General features: G+C 36.9%; 1 protein-coding gene across 1 annotated transcript in view; it reads right to left on the bottom strand.

The window, feature by feature from the left end:
• Nucleotides 1-200: 200 nt before the first annotated feature.
• HDAC2 (histone deacetylase 2) overlaps nucleotides 201-23,926 on the bottom strand; it is a 56,328-nt gene continuing 32,602 nt past the window's right edge. The window contains exons 7-14 of the mRNA XM_069077016.1: nucleotides 21,741-21,833; nucleotides 21,549-21,657; nucleotides 8,859-8,999; nucleotides 5,302-5,410; nucleotides 2,650-2,780; nucleotides 1,726-1,881; nucleotides 944-1,001; nucleotides 201-584 (exon numbers count right to left, since the gene is read on the bottom strand). Of these exons, the coding sequence (XP_068933117.1) occupies nucleotides 554-584; nucleotides 944-1,001; nucleotides 1,726-1,881; nucleotides 2,650-2,780; nucleotides 5,302-5,410; nucleotides 8,859-8,999; nucleotides 21,549-21,657; nucleotides 21,741-21,833 (828 nt within the window). The 3' untranslated portion in view covers nucleotides 201-553. The remainder of the gene's footprint in view (nucleotides 585-943; nucleotides 1,002-1,725; nucleotides 1,882-2,649; nucleotides 2,781-5,301; nucleotides 5,411-8,858; nucleotides 9,000-21,548; nucleotides 21,658-21,740; nucleotides 21,834-23,926) is intronic.

The raw sequence follows: 23,926 nt of genomic DNA, 5'->3' as shown, positions 1-23,926 counted from the left end.
AGTCAATTCAATTTTGAGGTATATGAGTTCAATAAGATACTTTGCAAAGAAGGAGGAATTCCTAAATTTTCAAATCAACTGCAGTCAATCTCTTCACCCCCAAATAAACTCCAATATACTAATTCTATTAACTTTTGTACTCTACCCTGTCAACCAAAAGCTGACAACATATTACAATGAAAAACGAAAGACAACCCAAGTACAATTTGTTTTTTAATAAAGATAATTACAAAAGATGGAAAATCAGCTCAGAAAGGCAAATTACTTCTTTAATAGATCAGTTTTTAGACATAACATCATAACTCACATCAATTTTAAATACTATCACATAAAGCATGGTGGAGAAAGAAATTTTGCATCATAATTAGAAAAACTCACAATACAACCTGCCAACAACCAAAAAAAAAAAGCCGTTTTGAAAATAAATACAGTCCATGCCAAGTAGTACAAAATGAAGTCAGCAGTCTCTTTTGAAAAGAAACCTGTATTTTTTTTTCTCCCAATATTTCCCAATTTAGTACTTTTTCCTGAAATTGGTGTGAAGCTCTCTAATTCAAGGATTGCTGAGCTGTTCCGATTTGGCTCTGTTCAAAAGGCAAAATATAAAAATGGCACAATTTTAGTTTAAATGCACTTTGACTCAATTAACATTTGCAACTATATACAACAAATCAGGTATTTATATCAGTAACAGAAAATATCTTTCTTCATTTTTTGTTCACTCAAGTTCTGAGAACTGGGTCTAGGTATGGTAATTGATTTTGTAAAGTCAAGCATAGTTTATCATGAGTTGATGTAGATGCTTTCTGAATATATATCACTAGAAATTCCATAGCTGTATCCATCATTCCTACTATATATTAATTTTGGTGGGTTATTTTAAACTTTTATTTGAAACATAACCACATTTAACTAGTTAGAGATTCAATTAGTACTAGTTTACCCTTTGGTGTCTGTCTTTTCACCACTGTTGTCCTTGGACTTCTCCTCTTCTTTAACATCTGAAAATAAAAGATCAAAAGAAATGTACAATAAAAACAAACATCCTACTCAGTAAAGCTCAGTCCTTAAATAAAAAAGAAAACAATTATATGTCCTCTTAAAACTGTCACTGAATATACACAAACTTTAAAGTTTTGAGCAACTGAAATCTCACAATTCGTATACCTATGTCACCTATGTTAAATGTCTTACTTAATTTCCATTCAAGTGATCAAAAAGTAAAATAAACCAAAGAGCTAAACAAAAATTCCAATATGGAAGGTAGAGTGAGATGTTAAGTCTCAGGCTATAATCAAACTTTATTCTAGGTAGTTATATCATGTAGTTGGAGATACAATACACACACATACATATATGTACACATATAAACACACACATATGCTTATTCCCTTCCATGTGCTTAGTGCAGTGTCTGGCACATAGCAGGCACTTAATAAATATGTACTGAATTGAATATATAATGAACTCTGTTGGTTTGCTTCGATTTCCCATTTTATTTTGGTTTTGGAGACTAAGAATTGTTAAAATGAGATAATGTGCATTAAAAAAAATACTGACTCTTTAAAAGCTAAGAAAGATGTACCTCACTTTTTGGCCAGTTATTTACTTAGCACAATGCCCTATTTGAGTATAGCTGCAATTGAGTTCATGTCACTTCAGAGATGAAATATTATCTCCTTAGCAAATCTATCATTTACTACATTTTGAAGACCAACAACTAACCTGTTTTCTTGTCCTCAGTTTCCTTCTTGTCCTCTTCTATCCGTGCTTTCTTCGCTCCTTTCTTATGATCAGCCACGTTTCTACGCCCTCCTTCCCCTTCATCCTCGGAATCTGAAAATTCTTCATCACAAGCTATCCGCTTGTCTGATGCTCGAACTGAAACACAGTGTAAAGGTATGTATTATATTTTGACAAACAGCAGTATAAATTTGCATTCATTATATTCCATTAAGCTTCAAGGACAAGTTTTATTTTAATCTAAGTTCCACCCAAAGTATAAATAACACAAAATAGCTATAACATACCAAAGTTAAAGTCAAAATGGACATCTTAAAATTTAAGAATTAGTCCATGTTTCTCTCTCAATAAATGCTAAAACATATTTTAGTACCAAGGGGAAAAACAGTTATAGGAAAATAGAAATCTTGGAAAGCTGGAAAATCTAGGTATTTTAAAAATATAGCTTACAATGAAGAAATATTCTTACACTGCTATGCTGTACCAGCTATTATAATTACTATTTCTAAAGAGAAATAGGTATGATGCCAAAAGGGGCTTCAGAAATCAGAACAGGAGATGCTCAATGTAATAACATATTTAAGACTACTACTCACACATAACAAAGCTTTTAAAAGATTAGCAGCAAATCTTTTCAAACATTCAACATTTTAAAAAAATGCATAATAGTTAAAACATTTTTTGATTAAGCATAAAATTCTACTCAAGTAGGTTTTGAATCTTTAAGACACTGCAACTCAATTTGTTTTCAGTGGGAAGCAAGCTATTTTTTCTAAGAAAGAAAAATATCCTAGAATTTAATCTATATCAGAGTTCTTGGTATATAAGCCACTTTCAAAAAAGGTTGAAAAACTAAGAAAACCAGTGTACCTAACACAATTTTCATTATATTTATTATAAGCTTACTAGAAATTCGTTTGTCTGGATCTTCTCCATCTTCATCCCCACTGTCTTCATGAACAGCATCTTCAGGGATGGCTTGCATCTGTACACCAGGCGCATGAGGTAACATGCGCAAGTTTTCAAATAAACGTTGTCTATATTGCACAGGGAACAGTCATTCAAATAATTCATTTTTTTCATTAGTCCCTAATTAGTCCCTATATTTTAAAAGAATCTTGTCCAAGAAGATATGTAATCTTTTAAAGCTTGACTACCTATAAATGTACATAATATTTCTGGAAGTTTTATTGGTTATATTTTTTTAAATCAAAATGGAACATTTTCTATTTTCAACAGTTTTTTCAAATTTCAACAGTTATCCAAAGTACACAGAAAAATTGTATACACTGGAGTCATACACATACAGGTTATAACACAGAAAACTGTAAGAAATACTTGGGTTCAAATCTATACATATTTAATTTTCTTTTCTTCTCTTTAAGGTGAATGGGCTCGACTGTAATCTAACCAACAGACTGATATGTAATTTCATTCTTGGAATTTCAAATTACGCCCCAAAAAGAGGAAATAATTTATCTGTATGATTAGCCTTATGTTCCAACATCCAATGATTTTTAAAAATACTAAAACTGAATAAAAGCTACATTTCTTTTCAAGTAAAAACCTTCAAGATGATGCTAAAAATAGAATCAGTCAATATTTGCTATGCCATAGGTCATATTCAAAATAAACACTTATAAGTCAGAGCATACTCTTTAAAAAATTGCATTCAGATTTATCATATATCATTCACATCAAGAACTGGCTATTTTTGGAGGGGGGAATGTAGGGCAATTGGGGTTAAGTGACTTGCCCAAGGTCACATGGCTAGTTTTGTGTGAAGTGTCTGAGGGCAGATTTGAACTCGAGTGCTCCTGACTCCAGGGCCAGTGCTCTATTCACTGCGCCACCTAGCTGCCCCTAGAACTGGCTTTCTTAACAGGGTAACATCTAAATTTTAAAAAATTTCTTTCATTGGTCTTAACTAATGTCTTTGTTATGTGAACTTATTTATACTAAAAAATGACAAAATTTGTAACAAAAATATCATCATTATGTCAACTAATAATATATTTGCAGTACACATTGCCAATTTAAAACAGTATTAAAGGAGAATGGGAAAATCTTGCTATTAGGCACGTATATTATCATCAAAAAGCAATCTAAATCTCAGTTTATGTTTCATTAATGGATTTCATTAAGAAGCAATTTCCTAATACTTTCATCAAAGTTATAACAGTACAAGAATAATCTTAATTCATGAAACACAGAAAGTGTTTCAAAATAAACTGATAAAATAATGCTTTAAACCTATTAAGGTGGTAAAATTTTAACTGAACTTTGTTGACTTCAAGTGGACCAGTGTTTCAATATTTTTTCAAATTTCTAATGTTTCAATATTAATTTTTTCTAGGTTATATAGTCAATAAAGTTTTCTAAGCTAAAAAGTCAGTAAAGCCTATGTATATTAGTATTACTTAAAGACTATTTACAAGCATTTTCTGATATTTCATTGTTTAAGTTCACAATTGCTAGAATTTACAGACAGGTTCTATCTACAAATCAGAATCTCTAGACTTGGAATGTCAGAAGAAATATAGTCAAAGCTGTACTTGAACAGAAATCCTCCAGAATATATCCAAGAAGTGATCATCTAGCCACTGAATGAGGAAGAAAGCACTGGCCTCTGGTAAAGTTCATTCTAGGTTTGAATAGTTGGTTCTATTTGTTAATTGAGTGTCAATCTGTCTCTATGAAACTTCTGTCCATGGTTCTTCATCTTGCCCTCTAAATCAATCAATCTATAAACAATATTTCTAGCAAGAGGCAGAACAAGTCAAAAATTTTCCTAGGCGTTAGCCATTTAGATACATTTGAAGATAACTGCTAGTTTTTCAGTGAAATATTTCCCTTGATTTCTATCAGTCCCATCTAAAACGACATATAAAAACATACAACATATGCATGTCTCTCTCTCTCTCTAAATGTACATATACACATATAGTGTATTTACAGTTTCTTCAACTCTTTATATAGAGTATTGTTTTAGATGCATCAATGCTTTATTAGATTATGAGGTTCAAAGATCTTAAATCTGGACACAATTCCACCAAAAAGTTAGGACTTATAGTTGTCAAGTTCAAAACTGGACTGGGCATTTGCTAGATTATATAAAAAAAATACAAGACTTGTGTTTACCTTCCTATTAACAATAAGTCTTAACCACTGATAGAGATAATATTATTCTCAAGATTACTTAGTCAAAAAAACATCTTCAAGCAAGGACTTGAATCACTAGTCAGATATGTTATAAAGGGGTTTCTTATTTTACTATGGGTTGAACTAGATGGTCTCTGAAGAATCTCCAACTCTGAGATTCTGTGAAAAAAATATTTCAGAATGACAATTTAATAATATTAAGTATAATGGAGAAGTAAAAAGTGGGAAGAATATAAACACAGTTCATTATCTAACACTGATGCTTAAGTTTTACAACTCAAGTTATAAAGGGATAAAATATACAAAGAAACTTTGAAACGTGTTTGCATGTGTATGTACCAAAAGTTTTATTTTATCAAACATTTAATAAAATAAACTACTTCAATCACTACTTACTTGATCTTCTCCATGTACTCTGGGGTATTCTGATTCGTCATATTTGATGGACTAATGTGCAGTTTAAAGTCTGGTCCAAAATACTCAAAGTAATCATTGTATGGCAACTCTATTGAAAACAACAAAACAAGTTACAGATACAAAGCTCATCTTTAATGCAGACACAGTAAATATCCATCAGACCTAGATTTTAAAAATATTTCTTAGAAAATTACAAGAATAATCAGGACCACAGCAGGCTAAGTTATAAACAAGTCCACATAAGTGAAATGCAAAAGCATAGGAAAATCTAAAATACAGGAATAATCTCTTAATACTTAAGTCCAAATCTTCCATAACAAGAAATTTGAGCTGCTTAAGTCACTATTCCTTTTCAACTCAGGAATACTGGTAACCTGAGCCATTTGGGGATGTTGGGGAAAAAGAGGAAGGGACGCAAGAGGGACTACATATATGATTTCATTAGGAGAGGAAACTTTTAGTGAGGAAACTCCTTCTGCCAATGCAGCTGCCTTATATCTTATAGTGTCAGACTTGCCTTGGGGCACTGAGAGGTTAAATGATTTACTTGCTGGTCACACAACCAGTATGTATTAAGAGGAATGGTTCAAACCCAATCTTGCTGACTTTGAGGTCAGCTCTTTAGTCACTGTCACAATATACCCTCTCTTCCATCTATCCCACCCTTTTTAAAGCTAACTGAATATGAACTATTACTACATTTGGTTCAAAGAGCATCTATTAAGTACTTACTATGTACAAGGCATTGTTACGGTCTGGGAACATAAAGATAAAATGAAAAAAGGACTGTACACATTCTGAAATGTAATAATATTAATTTCATTAAGTCAAAGGACAGAACCATGATACTTAATTTAAAAGACGGTTTACAACTTCCAACATTATTAATCATTTACCAAGAATTTATTAAACTTGTGTAGGGAGGAGACAACATGCAGAGAAGAACACATAAAATATATACAAATAAATACAAAGTAACAAGGGAGGGGGGTGGAACCAACACCTGGGAAATCAGGGTGGGATGGTGCCTGAGCTTGGTAAGTAGCTGGGAATTCTAACAGGCAGAGCTGAGAAGGGAGTACATTCCAGGCACAGGGTACACAGCCTATACAAACATATGGAGAGAGATGACAGGATCTGAGGGATCATGGAAGGACCATCTAATCCAACTCTATCCTTTTACAGATGAGTTGTGATGTCCTGACTTGCCCAAGAACTGGATTCAAATGAGGCAGAGCTGCACAGTCCTCAGCCTCACTCTCTCTGTGAGTCATTAAAGTCCAATGGCTGGACAAAATTCAAGATGATTAGCAATGGCCTGAGGTTCAGTGGATGACCTTGGTATCTCTGATGCTTGACCAACTAAGCATTCCATAGTGCCTGCTTCAACCTCTTTCATGGCCATTGGAACCAATTGTTCTCATCCACCCATTCTGCCAGTCTTCACATGCCTGGGGTAGACAACTTCCTAACTCACCAACTAGTTTGAGACTTGTTGGTTACGCACTGCACTAAACTGTCAGGAGTTAACTGCCAAGCATAAGGAACAATACCAGTCTGACAGGTCCTTAGAGTGTGAAGGTGAATGGTGTACAAGGCTGGAAAGAAGACTTAAGGCAGGCTACAAAGGGACAGGGAACAGAGACAGATATCCCAGATGGGGCCATGACGTAAAACAATGGAAATAATTGAACATAAATTGAGAATCAGCTAGCCAGATAAGAGAGCCACAGAAAAACTGTCAGGAAAACGTATCTAGGAGAGGGTAATTCCCTTTCTGCTTTTATACTATTCCTCTACCTTACTCCCTTTTACGATGCAAACACACTGCCTAACTTGCTCTTCACACAGGACACTCCATCTGTCTCTGAGCCTTTCCACAAGTTGTCCCTCATATCCGGAATGTTCTTTCCCTTCAGTTCTGTCTATTTTCTCTCTGCCTCTTGTAATAATTTGTATTCTTCTATATTAAGCAATTGCTGGATTTGAACTCAGGTCTTTCTGACCCCAATTTAGTGTTCTATTCACTGCATTACTGAACTGACTACTGTCTGGCTATTTTACCTAAACCTAACCTCTCAACCCACTATCAACCCATCCTGGCACAAGTGTCAAATAAACTCTGCCATAGTTTTTTTTTTTTTTGCCTTTTGGAGGGCAATTGGGGTTAAGTAACTTGCCCAAGGTTATACGGCTAGTATTTTTGTGTGGGTGTTAAGTGTCTCAGGCCAGAACCGAACTCGGGTCTTCCCAACTCTAGGGCCAGCGCTTTACTCACTGTGCCACCTAAGCTGCCCCAAACACAACATAGTTTTTTATAAGGGGTAAGTTGATAGTATCTCCCATGGACCCATTTATCCTCCCAGTTAATAGTCTGAACCAAAGTGTTACCATCTATCACTGTTCCCCTAAATGAATGCTATTTTACCCAATTAGAATTCAAGGCACTTTGAAGGTACAGACTGTCTTTGCTTTTGTACTTGAATACCCCAGTGCTTAGAACATGCCTGTTCTATAATAAGCACTTAACAGTCTGTCCATAATACAGTTCATTTATTTCTTCATCCTTGGCTTTCCTGGCATTCTTTAAGCCTCAAGTCAAATCCTACCATCAAGAAGCCCATAGCTGCTAACGACTCTCCCTGAGATTTCACATACTCTGTGTTATATATGTGTGTATGTTTATGTATATGTACATATATATTTTACCTTATTTTCATGTATGCAGGGAAAAAAAAGGAAATAAAATGACTAGGATTTATATAATGCTTTAAGGTTTGCAAAAAGGATTTACATGCATTTTCATTTGAGAAATTGATTTTTTAATACAGTTTTTGTTTCATTCAAATACTCTTCTGTTTTACTAAAAATTAATTTCTTATTAGTGAATATTTTAATAGTATATCCTACACCAGTCTGGGATCCTTTTATCAATGGTAAAACAAATTACTATTCTTTCTGCTACACCACACTGACAACTCCTTAGTCACATCTGTCCTCTAACTCAGTGGTTCTGAACTTGGGGTCTCTGAACTTACTCTTTTCAATATTTTGATTACTGTATTTCAATGTAATTGATTTCCCTTACAATGCTATATATCTTATTTTATATATGTAAAAATATTATTCTGGGGGCGGCTAGTGGAGCAGTGAATAGAGCACTGGCCCTGAAGTCAGGAGGACCTGAGTTTGGATCTGGCCTCAGGCACTTAAAAACAAAAACTAGCTGTGTGACCTTGGGCAAGTCACTCAACCCCAATTGCCCTCCAAAAAGCAAAATAAATAAATAAATACGTAAAAATAAAATAAAACGAAATCATTAAGGAATAGCACTAAAAAAATACAAAAAAAAAATGTTATTCTGAGAATGTGTCTACAGGCTTCCCTGAACTTCTAAACAGATGAATGACAATAAAGGTGAAGAACAGTAAGAGCTAAAGACTTCATCCTCCTCTTTGTTCTGAGAAAGGATTAATCATAAGTAATTTTATCATTTTCTCATTGTTTTCACTGTTTAATTGGGTAATAATACTTACCATTTGGAATTTCACAATCTAAGGCAACAGCAGTTTCATATGTCCAACACCGTGCAACATTACGGATTGTGTATCCGCCTCCTCCGAGCATCAGCAGGGGCAAATTGAAAGTTTTCACAACTTCTACACATTTAGCATGACCTGATACATCAAGAGAAGACATATAAATGAGCAGTTTTACTCACAAAATAAACCATAACTTAAAAAAAAAAAGGTAAACAGCCAAAATAGTAAAAAAAAAAAAGTTTTCAAACACTGTATGTAACCTTTATAAAGATTTTTTGTTATTTTAAAACATTTCAAAAACATATACATGCTAGAGGTAATTTCTACTACTTTAATCAGAGCCAAAAGTACCCCCAAGTTGTGCCTAACCAGGAACCCTTTCAACAGCATCTCCAATAAGTGAGGAAGAGGGAACTTGTTAGCTCTCAAGGCATCCCATTTCACTCTGGGGTAAAGAGAAACTGCACTGTTTACACAGAAAAATACTGCCTCTTCACTGGAAACTTCACTGTCACTAGGCCAGGGTTTCTTATCTGGAGGTCTGTGAATGTATTTCCAAAGTGGAATATATTTTATGTATTTTTTTTTAATATGACCATAGGTTCCTTCAGTAGCAAACCTCTCCTCCACACTTTCCCAGAAGCATCCCATTTAACAGTATTTTAAATACCGCCACCAAAGGAAAAAATGTCACTATAATTAGATCAACACAATGAAAATGCTTGAAAAATGTTCAATGCATACTAGTGTTGCCTGTCTTTTAAAAGGTGGAATGTTTTCTCATCTCTTTGGAGCCATGCCTATTCTTTCTAATTTTACAAAATTCATTTCTAAATTTTTTAGTTATATTTTTTTTCCATTGCATTGTTGTGATCATTGTGAATTTTATTTCTGAGCTCTGCTTGATTGCACCGTCATGCAGATCCTATGCTTCTCTGAATTCATCTCATCTTACAGAACAATATTATATTCACATATCCTAATCAATGAGCATCTACTTGGTTTCCAATCCTTTGCTATCTCAATAAGTGCTGCTATAATTTTAGTATATGTGTATATTTTAGTATATTAGTATATGTGGGTACTTTGTTCTTACCAAAAAACTTCTTGAAACTTAAGTTTGTGGAATTTGTGTCAAATGTACGAACATTTTTGAACTTTTATTTTCAAAATTCCAAATCACCTTCCAGAATGGTTGTAACGATTCACAGCTCTACCAACAATGTGCACAACAATTCACCACCTCTCCAACACTGACTTCTCATCTTTTGCCATTTTTTTTCCAATTTGCAGTGAAGTGAAATCTCAGGTTGTTTTGTTTTGCATTTCCATCATTAGTGATTTGGATGACTCTTCCATATGATTAATATTTGGCAATTCTTTTGATCACTTATCTACTGAGGATTGGCTTTTAGTCTTTTCACCTTCATGTAATCGGTTATCTATTTTATTTTTTGCTTTGCCACTATCCCTTGGTGAAGGATATATTTGCTATACATCACTGTAAAAGAATACAATTTACTCTTTAATATCAACTTTTGATAACAAAGTAATGAATCCTTTTAGAATGTATCATGGAATATGGTACCAAAGCCTAATTTCTGGCAGAACGCTCTCTAGTTTTCCCAGTATATTTGTCAAAACCAAGTAGGGAGTTCTTTCCTAATAAATTTGTTTTATTAAACATGTTTATTGATTTCTATTGTTTCTGATTCTCTCATGTTTCACCATCTACCTCTATTTAAACCAATGGTTTTGATAGTTTAAAGGTGCTACTTCATTCCTGCCCATTTCTTTTAGCTCCCTTGATATATAGAACTTTCAAAAATTCTTTTTGAATTCTGCAAAGTATCCCTTTGCTAACTTGTAGTATAGAGTATCATAAACTAACTTTGATGATAGTCATCTCCATTATATTGACACAGCACTTAAAATTCTAGTTATAAAGGATACCTTGTAACTGAACCAATACAAGTCTTTTGTGTACTTCAACAGTGTGATCCCCAGCTACTTTATTTTGTAGTTATTTGGAATGCCTTTTTTTAACACCTCTTTGGTGTTTGCTATTATTCAGAAATAGTTGATTTTTGAAAATGTGAAACTTTGCTCGCTACTTTTTAAATAAACGTTTTGCTGATTCCTTAGGTGGTGGTTATTGTATCATTTCAGTCATGTTGAAACACGTCATTTTTGTTAAAACTTTGTCATTTCAGTCTTGGTTACCTCATTTGAAGTTTTCTTGGCAAAGATTGGAATGGTTTGCCATTTCCTTATCTAGCTGATTTTACAGATGAGGAACTGAGACAATGTTAAGTGACTTGCCCAGGGTCACACAGCTAGTATCTGAGGCCAGATTTGATCTCCGGAAGAGGAATCTTCCTGACTCCAGGCATTGCACTCTAACCACTGTACCACCTAGCTGGATACCAGTAAACAGGGATCCTTATGCCTTAAATTTCCTCAAGCTATTGTTAGCATTGCTAAAACTGTATTAAACAGTGGGCACCACTGTTAGACTTTAAACTGGAAAAAAAATTATGTATATTCCTGCTGTCATGATGCTTGCTTTTGGTTTTGAACATTTTATGACATTAAAAAAAGTCCCTCTGCCCATTATTTGCAGAGATTTTAGCTTAAATGCATACTGTACTTTGTCAAAGGCTTTTCCCAATCTACTGACAATTTAAATGTTTTCACTATGAATGTTTTTCTTTCCCTAACATTGAGAACATCTTTGCATCCCTGTTATAAATCTAATTCCAACATAATGATTTCTTAGATAAAGCAATAAAGTATGATCAGGTTTTAGTGAAATTTTATAAATCAATATTCACTAATAACATTATTCCATAGTTATTTTTATCATTTCTTGGTTTAGTTTAGAATTTCATTTCTTTCATAAAAGAAATGTGACAGGGTACTTTCTTGATTTTTAGAATGTAATATGGACATTTTAAAAAAAGGTTTTATAGAAATCTGCTTATCTATCAGGAGCAGTATTTTTCTTGGTAGTTTCTTTACAGTTAGTTCTCAATCTTCCCTTGTAGCCATAAATAATAAAGGGTTGCCTTGGCTAAGCTAGAAAAATGAAAAGTGGCAGATGAGTTCTTTAAAAATGAACATACTAGGGCTGTTCATCTATCAATGTTTCTATATTACCAGCCTACTTCCTTTTCTGATCAGACCTTAAAGATGGTATTTTCAATGCTACTCCTTAATGTATAAGTTACTAGTGATAATGCTGGGTGGCTACTAACCCTGCCTGTCTCTCCATTGTACCTTGAGTCACCTGCAGTTTTGATCATTATAAGATAAGGAGGCTTCATGATTTATACCTATCTAAAAGTGTTTTCCCAACTTTTTAGCTTAAATACCTCATTTGAATAGCTCATGTTAGGACCACTGTAATTGGAGACCATTTTATCTCATCCTTTCAATTCTCTTCTTGAAGAAAATACTCACAAAACTGAGGCATAAACATGTGAGATGTCTGCTGGTACCTGAACTGCAATTATTTTCTTAGTAGTCTTTTTGCTTATGTCCATCACAAGAATGGAAAAGCAAAATGACCAGGAGTCTCATGAAATGATTTTTCTTGGACCCTTTGGATGAAAAACTCTGACAAGGATTTTATGTTTAAAGTACCTAAGGTAACTTATTATTTACCAAACCTCTAAATACTGATATATTAAGCCACCTTTCCCCCCTTTTATACATATTCTGAATACTTAAGTGAAAGGAGGTTACTTGGGGCCCATTAAAAAAAAAATTAAATCATGAGTCACCATGTTCGAAGAATTCATATATGCCCAGTGGCCAGACTATTAATGATGAGCATCTCACACTTAAGCTCATACATCTAATCTGCTCCCTGAATCATACTAAACCTTTACAATGTGCAAAACATTCAATAATGTGAACTTTTTTCTTCAAGAACTTGAGGTCACTTACCACAGTAAGTTCTGAGAGTAGTACTTTTGTAGAGGAATAATTACTCCTCTAGAATGTTAGTCTTAATTTCTCTGTAAAATCTCAAAGGAATAGGTGCCTACATAGTACAGATTCAGCTTCAAATACCATTTAACTAAATTTACTATTTTCAAAAGGAAAACTGAATTTGTGATTAGTCTACATAAACAAAGAATACAGTATGCGATTTGAATGTACTTTAATAAACCCATAGGTTACATGCTATTGTCATAAAAACAGTAATTACTGCTTTAATGCTTTTTTTTTTTTATCATATATTGGATCTTTATTTCTCTTTTTAATAAGCCCAAGTGGGGGATTTCTGGTTCAAAGGGTATGAACAGTATAGTTACTTTTCTCGCATACTACAAATTTCCACTTCTCTTTTTATTATGTTATTGAACATGTTTTCCTTATTCAAATAAGTTTTTATTGCTTTTATTTTTTACATCACCTGTATCTCTATCTGTATTTTTTTCTTACCTCCTTCCCTAGAGATATCCCTTATTATGAAGATTTTTTTTCATTTTTCAAATGCTTTATTAACTTCTGATTTACATCATTCATTTCTGCCAGATTTTGAGTTACAAATTTTCTCCCTGTTTTTCCCCTACCCACTGCCCCAAAATAGCAGTCCCACAGGATATCCTCTCCTCCATTCCGCTCTCTCCCATATTTTCTCCCATACCCCTTTCGACTTTTCCAGTAGGGCATGGTGGATCTCTATGCCCCAGTGTCTGTATATCTTATTTCCCAATTATATGTAAAACAGTATCAATAATGTATATATATGTATATATATTTGAACATTTGATTTTAAAATTTTGAATTCCAGATTCATTCCCTTCCTCCCTTGTCACCCACCCTTACTGGGAAGATAAGCAGTTCAGTATAGGTTGTACATGTGTAGCTAATGCAAAACAATAACATAGTAGATATACTGTAAAAGACTGACTATCCCTCCCTCCTATCCCACCTCCCACTTGTTATATTCTCTACTTTGATCCTGTCCCTTTTCAAAAGTGGATGCTTCCAACTTCCCTTCCCCCCAGCCTGCCCTCCCTTCCATCATTCCCTCTCTCATCCCCTTCCCCCCTACTCTCCTGTAAGGTGAGATACTCTATTTAGTGTGTATTTCATTCCCTCCCCAAGCCAAATTCAATGAGAATAAGGTTGACCCATTCCCTTTTGCCTTCCTATTCTTCCCCTCCATTGTAACCATTTTCCCTTGCCTCTTTATGACAGTTTACCCCATTCTGTTTCTCCCCATCTCCTCTCATTATATTCCTCTCTCACCTCTTAATTTCACCTTTTATGTACCATCCCTTCCTTGTTAAATTTGTTCTGTGCCCTCTATCTATGTATACCTGTAAACGTATATACACACATTCACGTATGTATTCATATGCCCATATACCCTCATATATAGACACACACACACACACATATATATATATATATATTTATATTCCCTTCAACTATTTTCATACTAACAAAAGTTTCATCAGTTACAATTATTGTTTTTCCACGTAGGAATGTTAATAGTTCAACTTTGATAAGTTCCTTATGATTTCTTTTCTCTGTTTACCTTCTCATGCTTCTTGTAGCTGAATGTCAAATTTTCTATTCAACTCTGTTTTTTTTTTTCAGCAAGAATGCTTGAAAGTCCTCTGTTCCACTGAATGACCATATTTTCCCCTGAAACATGATATTCAGTTTTGCTGGGTAGGTAATTCTTGGTTTTAATCCCAGCTCCTTTGACCTCCGGAATATTATATTCCAAACCCTTGGATACCTCAGTGTAGAAGCTGCCAGATCCTGGGTTATCCTGATTGTTTCCACAATATTCAAATTGTTTCTTCCTGGCTGCTTGCAATATTTTCTCCTTAATCTGGGAATTCTGGAACCTGACTACAATATTCCCAGGAGGTTTTTTGGGGGGATCTTTTTCAGGAGGTGATCGGTGGATTCTTTCAATCTCTATTTTGCCCTCTGGTTCTAAATCAGGGCAGTTTTCTTTGAGAACTTCTTGGAGGATGATTTCTAGGTTCTTACTTTGATCATGGCTTTCAGGTAGTCCGATAATTTTTAAATTATCTCTCCTGGATCTATTTTCCAGGTCAGTGGTTTTTTCCATGAGATATTTCACATTGCCTTCTATTCTTTCATTTGTTTGGATCTGTTTAACAGCATCTTGATTTCTCATAAAGTCATCAGCTTCCATTTGCTCCAATCTAATTCTGGAGCAATGATTCTCCTCAGTAAGCTTTTGAGATTCTTTTTCCATCTGGTAAATTCAGCTTTTTAAGGCATTCTTCTCTTCATTGCCTTTTTGAGCCTCTTTTGCCATTTGAGTTAGTCTATTTTTTAAGGTGTGATTTTCCTCAGTCAGGCTGTTGACTCTCATTTCGTAATTTTCTTGCATCGTTCTCATTTCTCTTCCCAATTTTTCCTCCACTTCTCTTATCTGCTTCTTAAGGTCCTCTATGGCCTGTAACCAGCTTGTATTTTCCTTTGAAGCTTTTGGTGCAGGAGTTCTGACTTCACTGTCTTCCTCCTGTTTCATGCTTTGCTCCTTTTTGTCCCCAAAATAGGAGTCTAATGTTGGAATCTTCCGTCTCCTTTGTTTCCTTTGCCTGGTCATGTCGCCCCTCAGTCACTTGACCCCCTGGGCTTTTTGCCACAGTAGGACTCTGCCACCAGACAGGGGACCTTTCGTCCCAAATGCTGGGGTTTTCTCAGCTGCCAGAGGCATTATATGGGTGCCCTCTCTGAGGCCTCCACACGCTCTGGAAAGCTGGTCATGTACCCCAGGACCTCCACCCTAGACCGCAATCCAGATCCAAGCAGGTTAAAAAGCAAGAGCGATTATCCCTCAGCCTGGTCTCTTGGTCCCCCTACACTCTGCAGGCCAGGAGCTGAAGCTGCCACGTGGCGCTGGCTGGCTGTGCCTGGCATCTCAGTGGCTTCTCACCCCAGAGGCAAAAGCCGATGCACTCCCACTTACTGGGTCCCAAAGTCCAGACTGCACTGACCTCTCACTTTGTCCTTCGCATCTATGTTGATAATTCTGGAAACCGCCACAGCTGCTGCTGATCTGGAGTCCCTTTGGCCAGCGACTGGTCAGGCCCACCCTGGAGCTAAAACCTCCAGCTCACAGGGGCCTGGGCTCCGCTCTCAGAGCCCTGCGTTAGCCGATTCCTGCCAGCCTGCCAGGCTGTCCTCAGCAGGAGGTTAGCTTCTCTGTGTCATTTTGTGGGTTCTGCAGCTCCAAAGTTTGTTCAGAGTCGCCTTTTTACACTGATTGGGCAAGGTGGAAGCTGGAGCCGCTCGGAGGTAGTGCTTCTACTCTGCCATCTTGACTCTGCCCCTGCTTTAATGTTTTCTTGGTAGCGGTCTCTAAGAACATTCTAGATTGCTTTATTGATGCGAAAAAAAATTCAGGAATCTGTGTGGATAATCTTTCCACTGATTCAGATTGCAATCCTTCTAAATTTAGGTCTCTGTGATAGGCCCAATTTCCCTGATGCAGTTTTTCCCCTCTCCCCCTCTCACATCCCTAATATGGGGAGGTTTTAACTTTAAGACAAACCTTTGCAGATATGATTGGCTCAGTTTTCCATGATGCTGATTCATGATACTTTTAAGGGCATAAAAAGTCTCAGCCATATGAAATCTAGGCCTCTCAGACTTAGGTGGGAGGCTAAAACCATACCCAACTGAGTTGGATGCATCTACGTGAGAAGGCAAGTAATTACATAACTTTGTTACGTTAAGGCAAACTTCTTTGGTAAATTTTCAATGGCTTATAAGTCCCCTAAATTTAACCTGAACTAAGAGTACTGAAAAGTATTTAAAGGAGCACCTTTGATATATGGCCTAGTTTCAGCAATTTTAGATGAGTTTAGATTAAATTGGGGGATGAGTCCTGCAAATAAAGAGGAAGGTGGAGGTAATTCCATCATTATGTGGCTCCCTGTTGCAAGAGCCTTCCTGATGATATATTTCTGTATGGTGTATCAAGCAAGTTCCTGCTTAGGAATTAGTTTAATGGGTGCTGAAGAATCTTGTCCAGGAAGGGTAAATCAAGCTCAGTATTCCGTTTTGGTTTTTTTTTTTTTGCTTTTTGGAGGGCAATTGGGGTTAAGTGACTTGCCCAAGGTCACAAGGCTAGTTTTTTGTGTTAAGTGTCTCAGGGCGCATTTGAACTCAGGTCCTCCTGACTCCAGGGTTATTCCCTGACTTTTGATGATGGCACTGTGCAAATTGGACTACCAGCATAAGAAGACTGAAAGGAACTGGAATGGAGTACTGAAGCAGCTAGAGACTGAATTCTCAGCTTTCAGGGACCATGCAATGAAAGCCAGGAGTCAACTAGTGGCTGATAAATTAAAGGGATCTCTCCTGATGGGAATGGAGCTTGAAAATTTGTCAGTCCCCATTCAGGAACTCACCTTACAAGAGCTGGTAGTGAGCAAACCTTTTCCACCAATGACTGGATTATTTGTAGAAGTTCAAAGAGAAACCTAAGGAGTCCCTAGTTCACTATACCAAGCCTGTCTCAGGTGCAAGCAGATCCTACTTTCTCAGAGGAGCCTTGCTTGAAGGCTTCAGACTTTACCTATGGGTCTCCCCAGACACATAACCACACAAGAATAGGCTGATTAACTGGTGAAACTTGAGCAACAGGTTGGGACAGTTGTGGCTTGTGCAAATAATGTCAATTTAAATAGGAACTCTTGTGAATTGAGGAAGTATCAGAGGCCATCACCCTGCTAGGTAGGCAGAAGAAATAAACACCATCCTCAGGAGGGAGACTGGGGAAGGCTCTTGAAACATGAGGTTGATAAGAAAGCAACAACCAGCTCAACGTGGTATTAACAAAACCGTACAAAGAAATTAAGAAACCAGGCACCAAGGGTCCTTCAGTCCCATCCTGAGGTATCCTCTAAAGCCTATGCCCCAATTAGATCATTAAGGGGAGGCTACAGAGGACAGATAATAGGTTCAGATTCTGTGAAAAGCCTTTCAGCAATCTATAGGCATATTACTATGGGTAAGGTCAAAAGAAAATATTCAGAATTACCTGCTCCCCATGTAGTTAACACCACAAAGTATCTGGTCCCCAAAGGGGCAGATAGAGGTGAAAGATATTTCTTTTCAAGTGATAGAGATGAAGGAGGCCAGATCACTTCATTATACCAGCTCTCTTTATACAACCCTGCGTCATTTGAGAGGAAGGTGGATGGCACCTGGTAGCTTACAGCAGACTGGGAGGTGAAAAGTTGTCAAGCCTATTTCCACAGCTGTTCCTGATCCTGTCAATATTGTAGATGAGTTAAGCAGGACCACAGTGAGTGGCAGAGGCAATCAACTTTACCAATGTTCTTTTCTCTGTTTCTGTGGCTGAGATTGGTCAAGAGTGATTTGCTTTCACCTGAAATGGAGTCCAATATAATTTTATCATCCTTCCCCAGGGTTTTCTCCATTCTCCTTCATACTACCACATTATGATAAGCAGAAACCTAAAGAAGTCTGAAACGGCATTGGTGAACACCACTACATTGATGGTGTAATGTTAAAAGGGCCAGATGAAGCCCACTGTGGCAGGAGACCCATAAAGAAGGACAGGGACGGGGGTGAGAATCAACCATAATGTAATCTAGGGTCCAGATTGCTCAGTCGAATTTTGGGGAATACAGCAGGTAGGGAAAAACCAGGATTCCAGAAGAGTCTGGAATAAGTCATGGACACTTGCTTTTTACATGAACTAAAAAGGAAGCGAAAGACTGACTTGACTCTCCAAATTATAGAGAACTTTTATTTCTTACCAGGGTATCTTGATGGTCCCCATTTAGTCACTTCAAATCTGCCCTTTTCAAATGAGATACCAGAGCAGAATACAGCCCTGGAAAGATATAAAGCAAGCTATCTTATAGTTTGGGTCCTTATGGCTGTGTAAGGCTCATGCTTCTGGAGGTTTCTGTCCACATAGATTAGGATGAGCAGCACCTTTAGTGGAAACCAAGAGGTGTCCAGAATAAATGACTATTGAGACTTCCAGAGTACCAAATTTTTCTAGGGCAGCTAGTCACCAAATCACTTTTAAAAGGCAATTGCTTGCTTCTGTCTCGTCCCTAATTGTGATGCAAGATGGTCCCTCTTAATAGGACAATTACAAAAGAGGCTTCTAGTGCTAAATGGAAATGATATATTAGAAATTACACTTGCTTGAGATCCTCTGGTGTGAGTACCCTTCATAAGTAAGTGATGACTATAGCAGAGACAGATCCTGGGAATCTTGTCTCCTCCACTGGCCTAATGGGGCTTTTTCCTATAAAGATATGAGGAAAAGTTATTCTGCCTGGTTGACCAATGGCTCTATTTGCTGAGAGGAATGTGCAAATTGACTTCTGCAGCCCCTAATCTGATAACAGGTGATACCCCAGACAATGAGGATCCTCCTAAGTCCATTCAGCAGGCAAGATTTTTATCTATATTAACTCCTGAGTGGTGGCCATAGGTCTGGTCAAGTTGTCTGGAGCCTGTATTGCACAGGACTGGACAATAATCCCTTTGAACGTGGGACCAGGGGAAGAATTATGCTGATGTCTCCCACTGAATACAGTTATTTGTGGAGCATGTCAACATCCATCAGAGACATCATATGGTAAACCACCAGTGTGGACAGGTAGGTGGTGCAGTAAAAAACTCCTAGAATCTGGAACACCTGAGTTCAAATCCAGCCTCAGACACTTGACACTTACTAACTGTGTGACCTTGGGCAAGTCACTTAGCCTCAATTGCCTTGCCTTCCCCCCCTCCAAAACAAAACAATTAAACCAATAGTGTGGAGGTGCTTTAAGAAAAGCAGAGGTTAGGGAATGGGTCTAATACCAAGTTGAACACTGGGGCAGTAATGCCATGCTGTGCTGGGCACAGGACCATACGATCCCCTTAACCGAAAACAAAGCAGTTATTACAGCCCAACTGGGCAAGCTGGAGCACAACCCAAGTGACACTCAACTAGTCTCCAACAAAATGACAGTCTCTCATCTCAGGGACAAGAAGTTTGCTCCTGATAATCAACAACTGAATCATTATGCATTTGATTGCTAAGGTGAGGTGTCCAACCTCCCACAAACAATGTTTGTGGCAAATCAATGACATCCTAGGAAGAAGTATTTTCTGGTCCAGTAGTTTTTGGGATCCAGTCTCCAAAAGACTTACCTGATAAAAATGGACTGTTTTTGGACTTAGTTCCAACTAACCCACCCTGGCCCTTCCTTTCCCAGTGCAGGGTCTCAGTTCTCAGGGGTACCATATCCCTGAAAAGTAGCTTATGTTTTCCTTAACTGGTGGGCTTCCTTTCCTCTGGATATTTTAGGCAACTCCTTCCCAGAAAGAGCCTGGGAGACAAAGGGGTAGAATTGTTGGGAGTATTCTTGCTTTCTAATAGCATACCACTATAACAATGGTTGGTTTATAATTACCTGGTAGAAAGGGGATCCCTGAGTTGACCTGGTGGCACCCACAACATGAACCAGATTTTAAAACTTGAGACTTGGTCCTTCTGAAGGAAGGAAGGAAGGACTAGTATTTCTGGCTTTTTTTACCTCCATATTTTTGTTTCATTTTTTTTCTTCCTCTTTTCCCTTTCCCCCTTTAGTACTGTGCAGCAAAAATCCTATAAGCATTAAATGGAAGAAGGTCCTCTAGAAGATCCATAAGACCTGGCTACCAAAGCAGTGCTGTTTTCCTGATATACCTTCTTTCCTCCCACTCGAAATAGAGGAAGCATTAATTAAAGAAGCCAAAAGTGACTTGATTGGCCTAAGTGATTAATTCTTGCTTCTCTGATGTACTTTCCTTTTCCTCCCAACTTCCAGCCCTCTCCTGGGGTAGGTACAGGACAAAAGCTGTCTTGGGACTTGACTGGCCCTGGCTTCCATATCACAGATTCGTGATCAACTAATGACACTGTAAAGTCCAAACCATGTGGAATCTAGGCATCTCAGTCTTGATGGATGTCTAGGACCATACCCCAGTGACCTACTGATCAGATTTGTTTCTATGAGGAAGCAAGGGAGGACGGGTCAACCAATGCCAAAGATAAGTGTCACTGTTTGCTTGTTGCATATCCTTGCTGTGTTAGGGCAAAATAAACTTCCTTTTGTTAAATATTTAATGACTTATGAGAGACACTTGTGTTTTAAAATTTGAAACCGAACTAAGAGACTGCTGCCATTAAAACTGCACCCTCCAACAACAGTCTTTGATGCTATGGCTGCAAAATCCACTCTTTTGCAGCCAATTTGAGGATGAGCATCTTTCAAGCTTATCTAAGGTGGACCTCAGAAAAGAGAGCAAATCTCACTCAAACCCTTTCTAGGGTGGTAGGACTTGCCAAAGATTATATTCCATTGGCATTGTCTTTAACAACCCAAGATTATCTTTACACTATAGCCAAATGAGTTTGGTGAAAGACTAATATTAATTTTAAAAATGACAACATGCAAAAAGCCCAGTGGTTATTTGTTACTTAATATTACATACACACACACACACACACACACACACACACATACACACATACATATGTACACCTGAGGTTTAAACTCTTATCAAATCAGACATAATTAAGTTATAGAATAATAATTTTTGAAAACTGCTCTCCCACCCTGATCTGGGAATATCAATTTCTAAAGTAGTTACCTTTGACGGTAAGATTGAAACAACCAAGTCTGTCACCAGATAATGAGTCTGCACCACACTGCAACACCACTGCACTAGGCTGATACATCTCCATCACTTTTGATATTATCTACATGGAAACAGGACATCAAAGTTTAATCCCTTGTAGCACATAATAAAAAATGGAGGAGATCTGGCAAATATAATACTTACTGGTTTAAATATCTGCCCATAGGACTCATCATCTATACCATCTCTCATTGGAAAGTTGACAGCATAGTACTTGCCTTTTCCTGCACCAATGTCCTAAAAATGCATAATTAATTAAAACTTGGGGAATTTTTCATAACAAATATAAAACAATTAGTTTAAAGAGTAAAGTGACAAATCTAAAATCTGACATGACTATTAACAAATATCAGTATACATTAGACATGAAAAGGAAAACAGCATGTAGTAGTATACACCCAAATACGTGGTAACTGATTATTGATGACAGATAAAAACATCTAGATGAAATTTGGCATTTACTACAATTATCACTGAAGGCAACAAGCCGGAGTTAGTATTATGAATACCCATGACTATTGCCAGAAGAAATCAGAGCTGCCCAACTCTGAACCAAGTAGCCATTTACCACCAAATGAAGTCATGTACTCTCATACCGGTGACCCAGACATCCAATCTGTTTTCTAGTATTCCCTACCTACAACTGTTTGTAGATCAACTCATAGAAAGAGATATGTTGTTTTCATTGTTTGTTAAAATTTTGTAAAACTTGGAAGTTCAAGTAAGAATTATAATTCAACATAAGGCATTATTGGCCTTTTGCAACACAGATAAATGCCAGGCTATAAGTGTAGACAAAAAAAAGTTCCAACATATCTGACAGTGGAAGCAACTGTTTAAGTCTGTTATTTAATAATGGCTATCATTAATACAGGCTGCAAAAGACATTACATGTGTCACCTCATTTGATACAAGAATCACAGAAGGTAGTGATACAATTATTGCAATTTTATAGTTGAGGAAACCAAGGTGGAGAGAGGATATGTGACTCGTCTGAGGAAGGAACTGAACTCAATTCTTCCTGATTTCAGGTCCAACACTCAATCTCCTACACCACAGAGCTGTTTCTATGAATTTAAAGTATTGTTTTTACTGCTAACAAATTAAGCAATGATACAGATTTTGCACCATCTTATGCCTATGAGTAAAGAAGGGCATATTTGTGAGACATGTTGGGAGTTAGAAGTGATAGGGCATGGTAACTGATCAGATATGGGTAGTAACACGAGGAGGTGAGGATGACACCTGGGTTGCTATGTTAGGTGAGTGGGAAAGACCATGCTATTCTTAACAGTAATAGGGAACTTGGGAAGAATAGAGGGAAGGACTGTGGGGATAGAGGAGATCAATTCTGAACATGACAAATTTTAAAAATTCAATTATAGAGATGTCCCATAGACAGTAAAATGTGAGAATGGAGGTCAGGGCTGTATAAACAGAGCTGATGACATCACTAAGTAAAATAATATAGAGGGAAAGAAGGGCCCAGGACAGAGTCTTGAGGGACTCATGTTTAGTGGAAATAATATGGATGAAGATCCAGTAAAGAAGAATGAGAAGGAACAGTTCCTATTAGACAAGGAGAAAGAGAGCCAGGAGACTGCAGTGAAGGGAAGACCTAAAAGATAAGAAATTATCAAAGAAAAGAAGGTTAGCAGCAGTGTCAGAAATGACAGAGAGAACAAAGAAAATGAGGATTAAGAAAAGGCTACTAGTAACTTTAAGAGAGAGCAGTTTTGTTGAAGGATGGAGCTGGAAGCCACAATGCAGAGAATTGAGAAGGAAGTGAAGGTACTGATTATAAACAGGGTTCTCAAGGAGTTAAGAAAGAGAGGAGACATGGAAAATGATAGTAGTTTGGCAGATGACCTAAGTTTTTGGAGGATACAGTAGACTTATGTGTGTTTTATGAAGTAAAGAAAAAATGAGTACAAGGAGAGATTAAAGATTAGTGGGAAAGTGGGGGAAGAAAGAGGGCAAACTGTTGGAGAATACAGGATGGACAGAGATCTACTTTTCCCTGTAAAGGAGTTTGTCTTGTCTAAGACAACGGCTACCTCTTCATATGAGATAGATATGAAGGAAGAGATAGTGAAGAAAGGCATCTGAATAATATGAGATAAAGAGAGTTCTTGGCAAATGCCCTCAGATGAAATTACGTAATATAAATTTGTGGAACCAGTAAATATGGCTTTGTGATTTTTTTCAGCTTCCTTCAAAAGCACATTAATAAGAGGGAAGGTGCAGTGCATCCTGTGAGTAAACAGGAATTTAATAGTTCATAAACTAGGAAGTGTAGAACAGCGCTTCTTAAACTGTGGGTCACGACT

The sequence above is a fragment of the Petaurus breviceps genome, unplaced genomic scaffold, assembly GCF_028583685.1.
Source record: "Petaurus breviceps papuanus isolate PSGF00001 unplaced genomic scaffold, PetGlider_PUasm1.0 90977, whole genome shotgun sequence".
Taxonomy (NCBI): domain Eukaryota; kingdom Metazoa; phylum Chordata; class Mammalia; order Diprotodontia; family Petauridae; genus Petaurus; species Petaurus breviceps.
The sequence above is the reverse complement of the archived record's forward strand: the minus strand, read 5'-3'. Positions and strand labels throughout refer to the sequence as shown.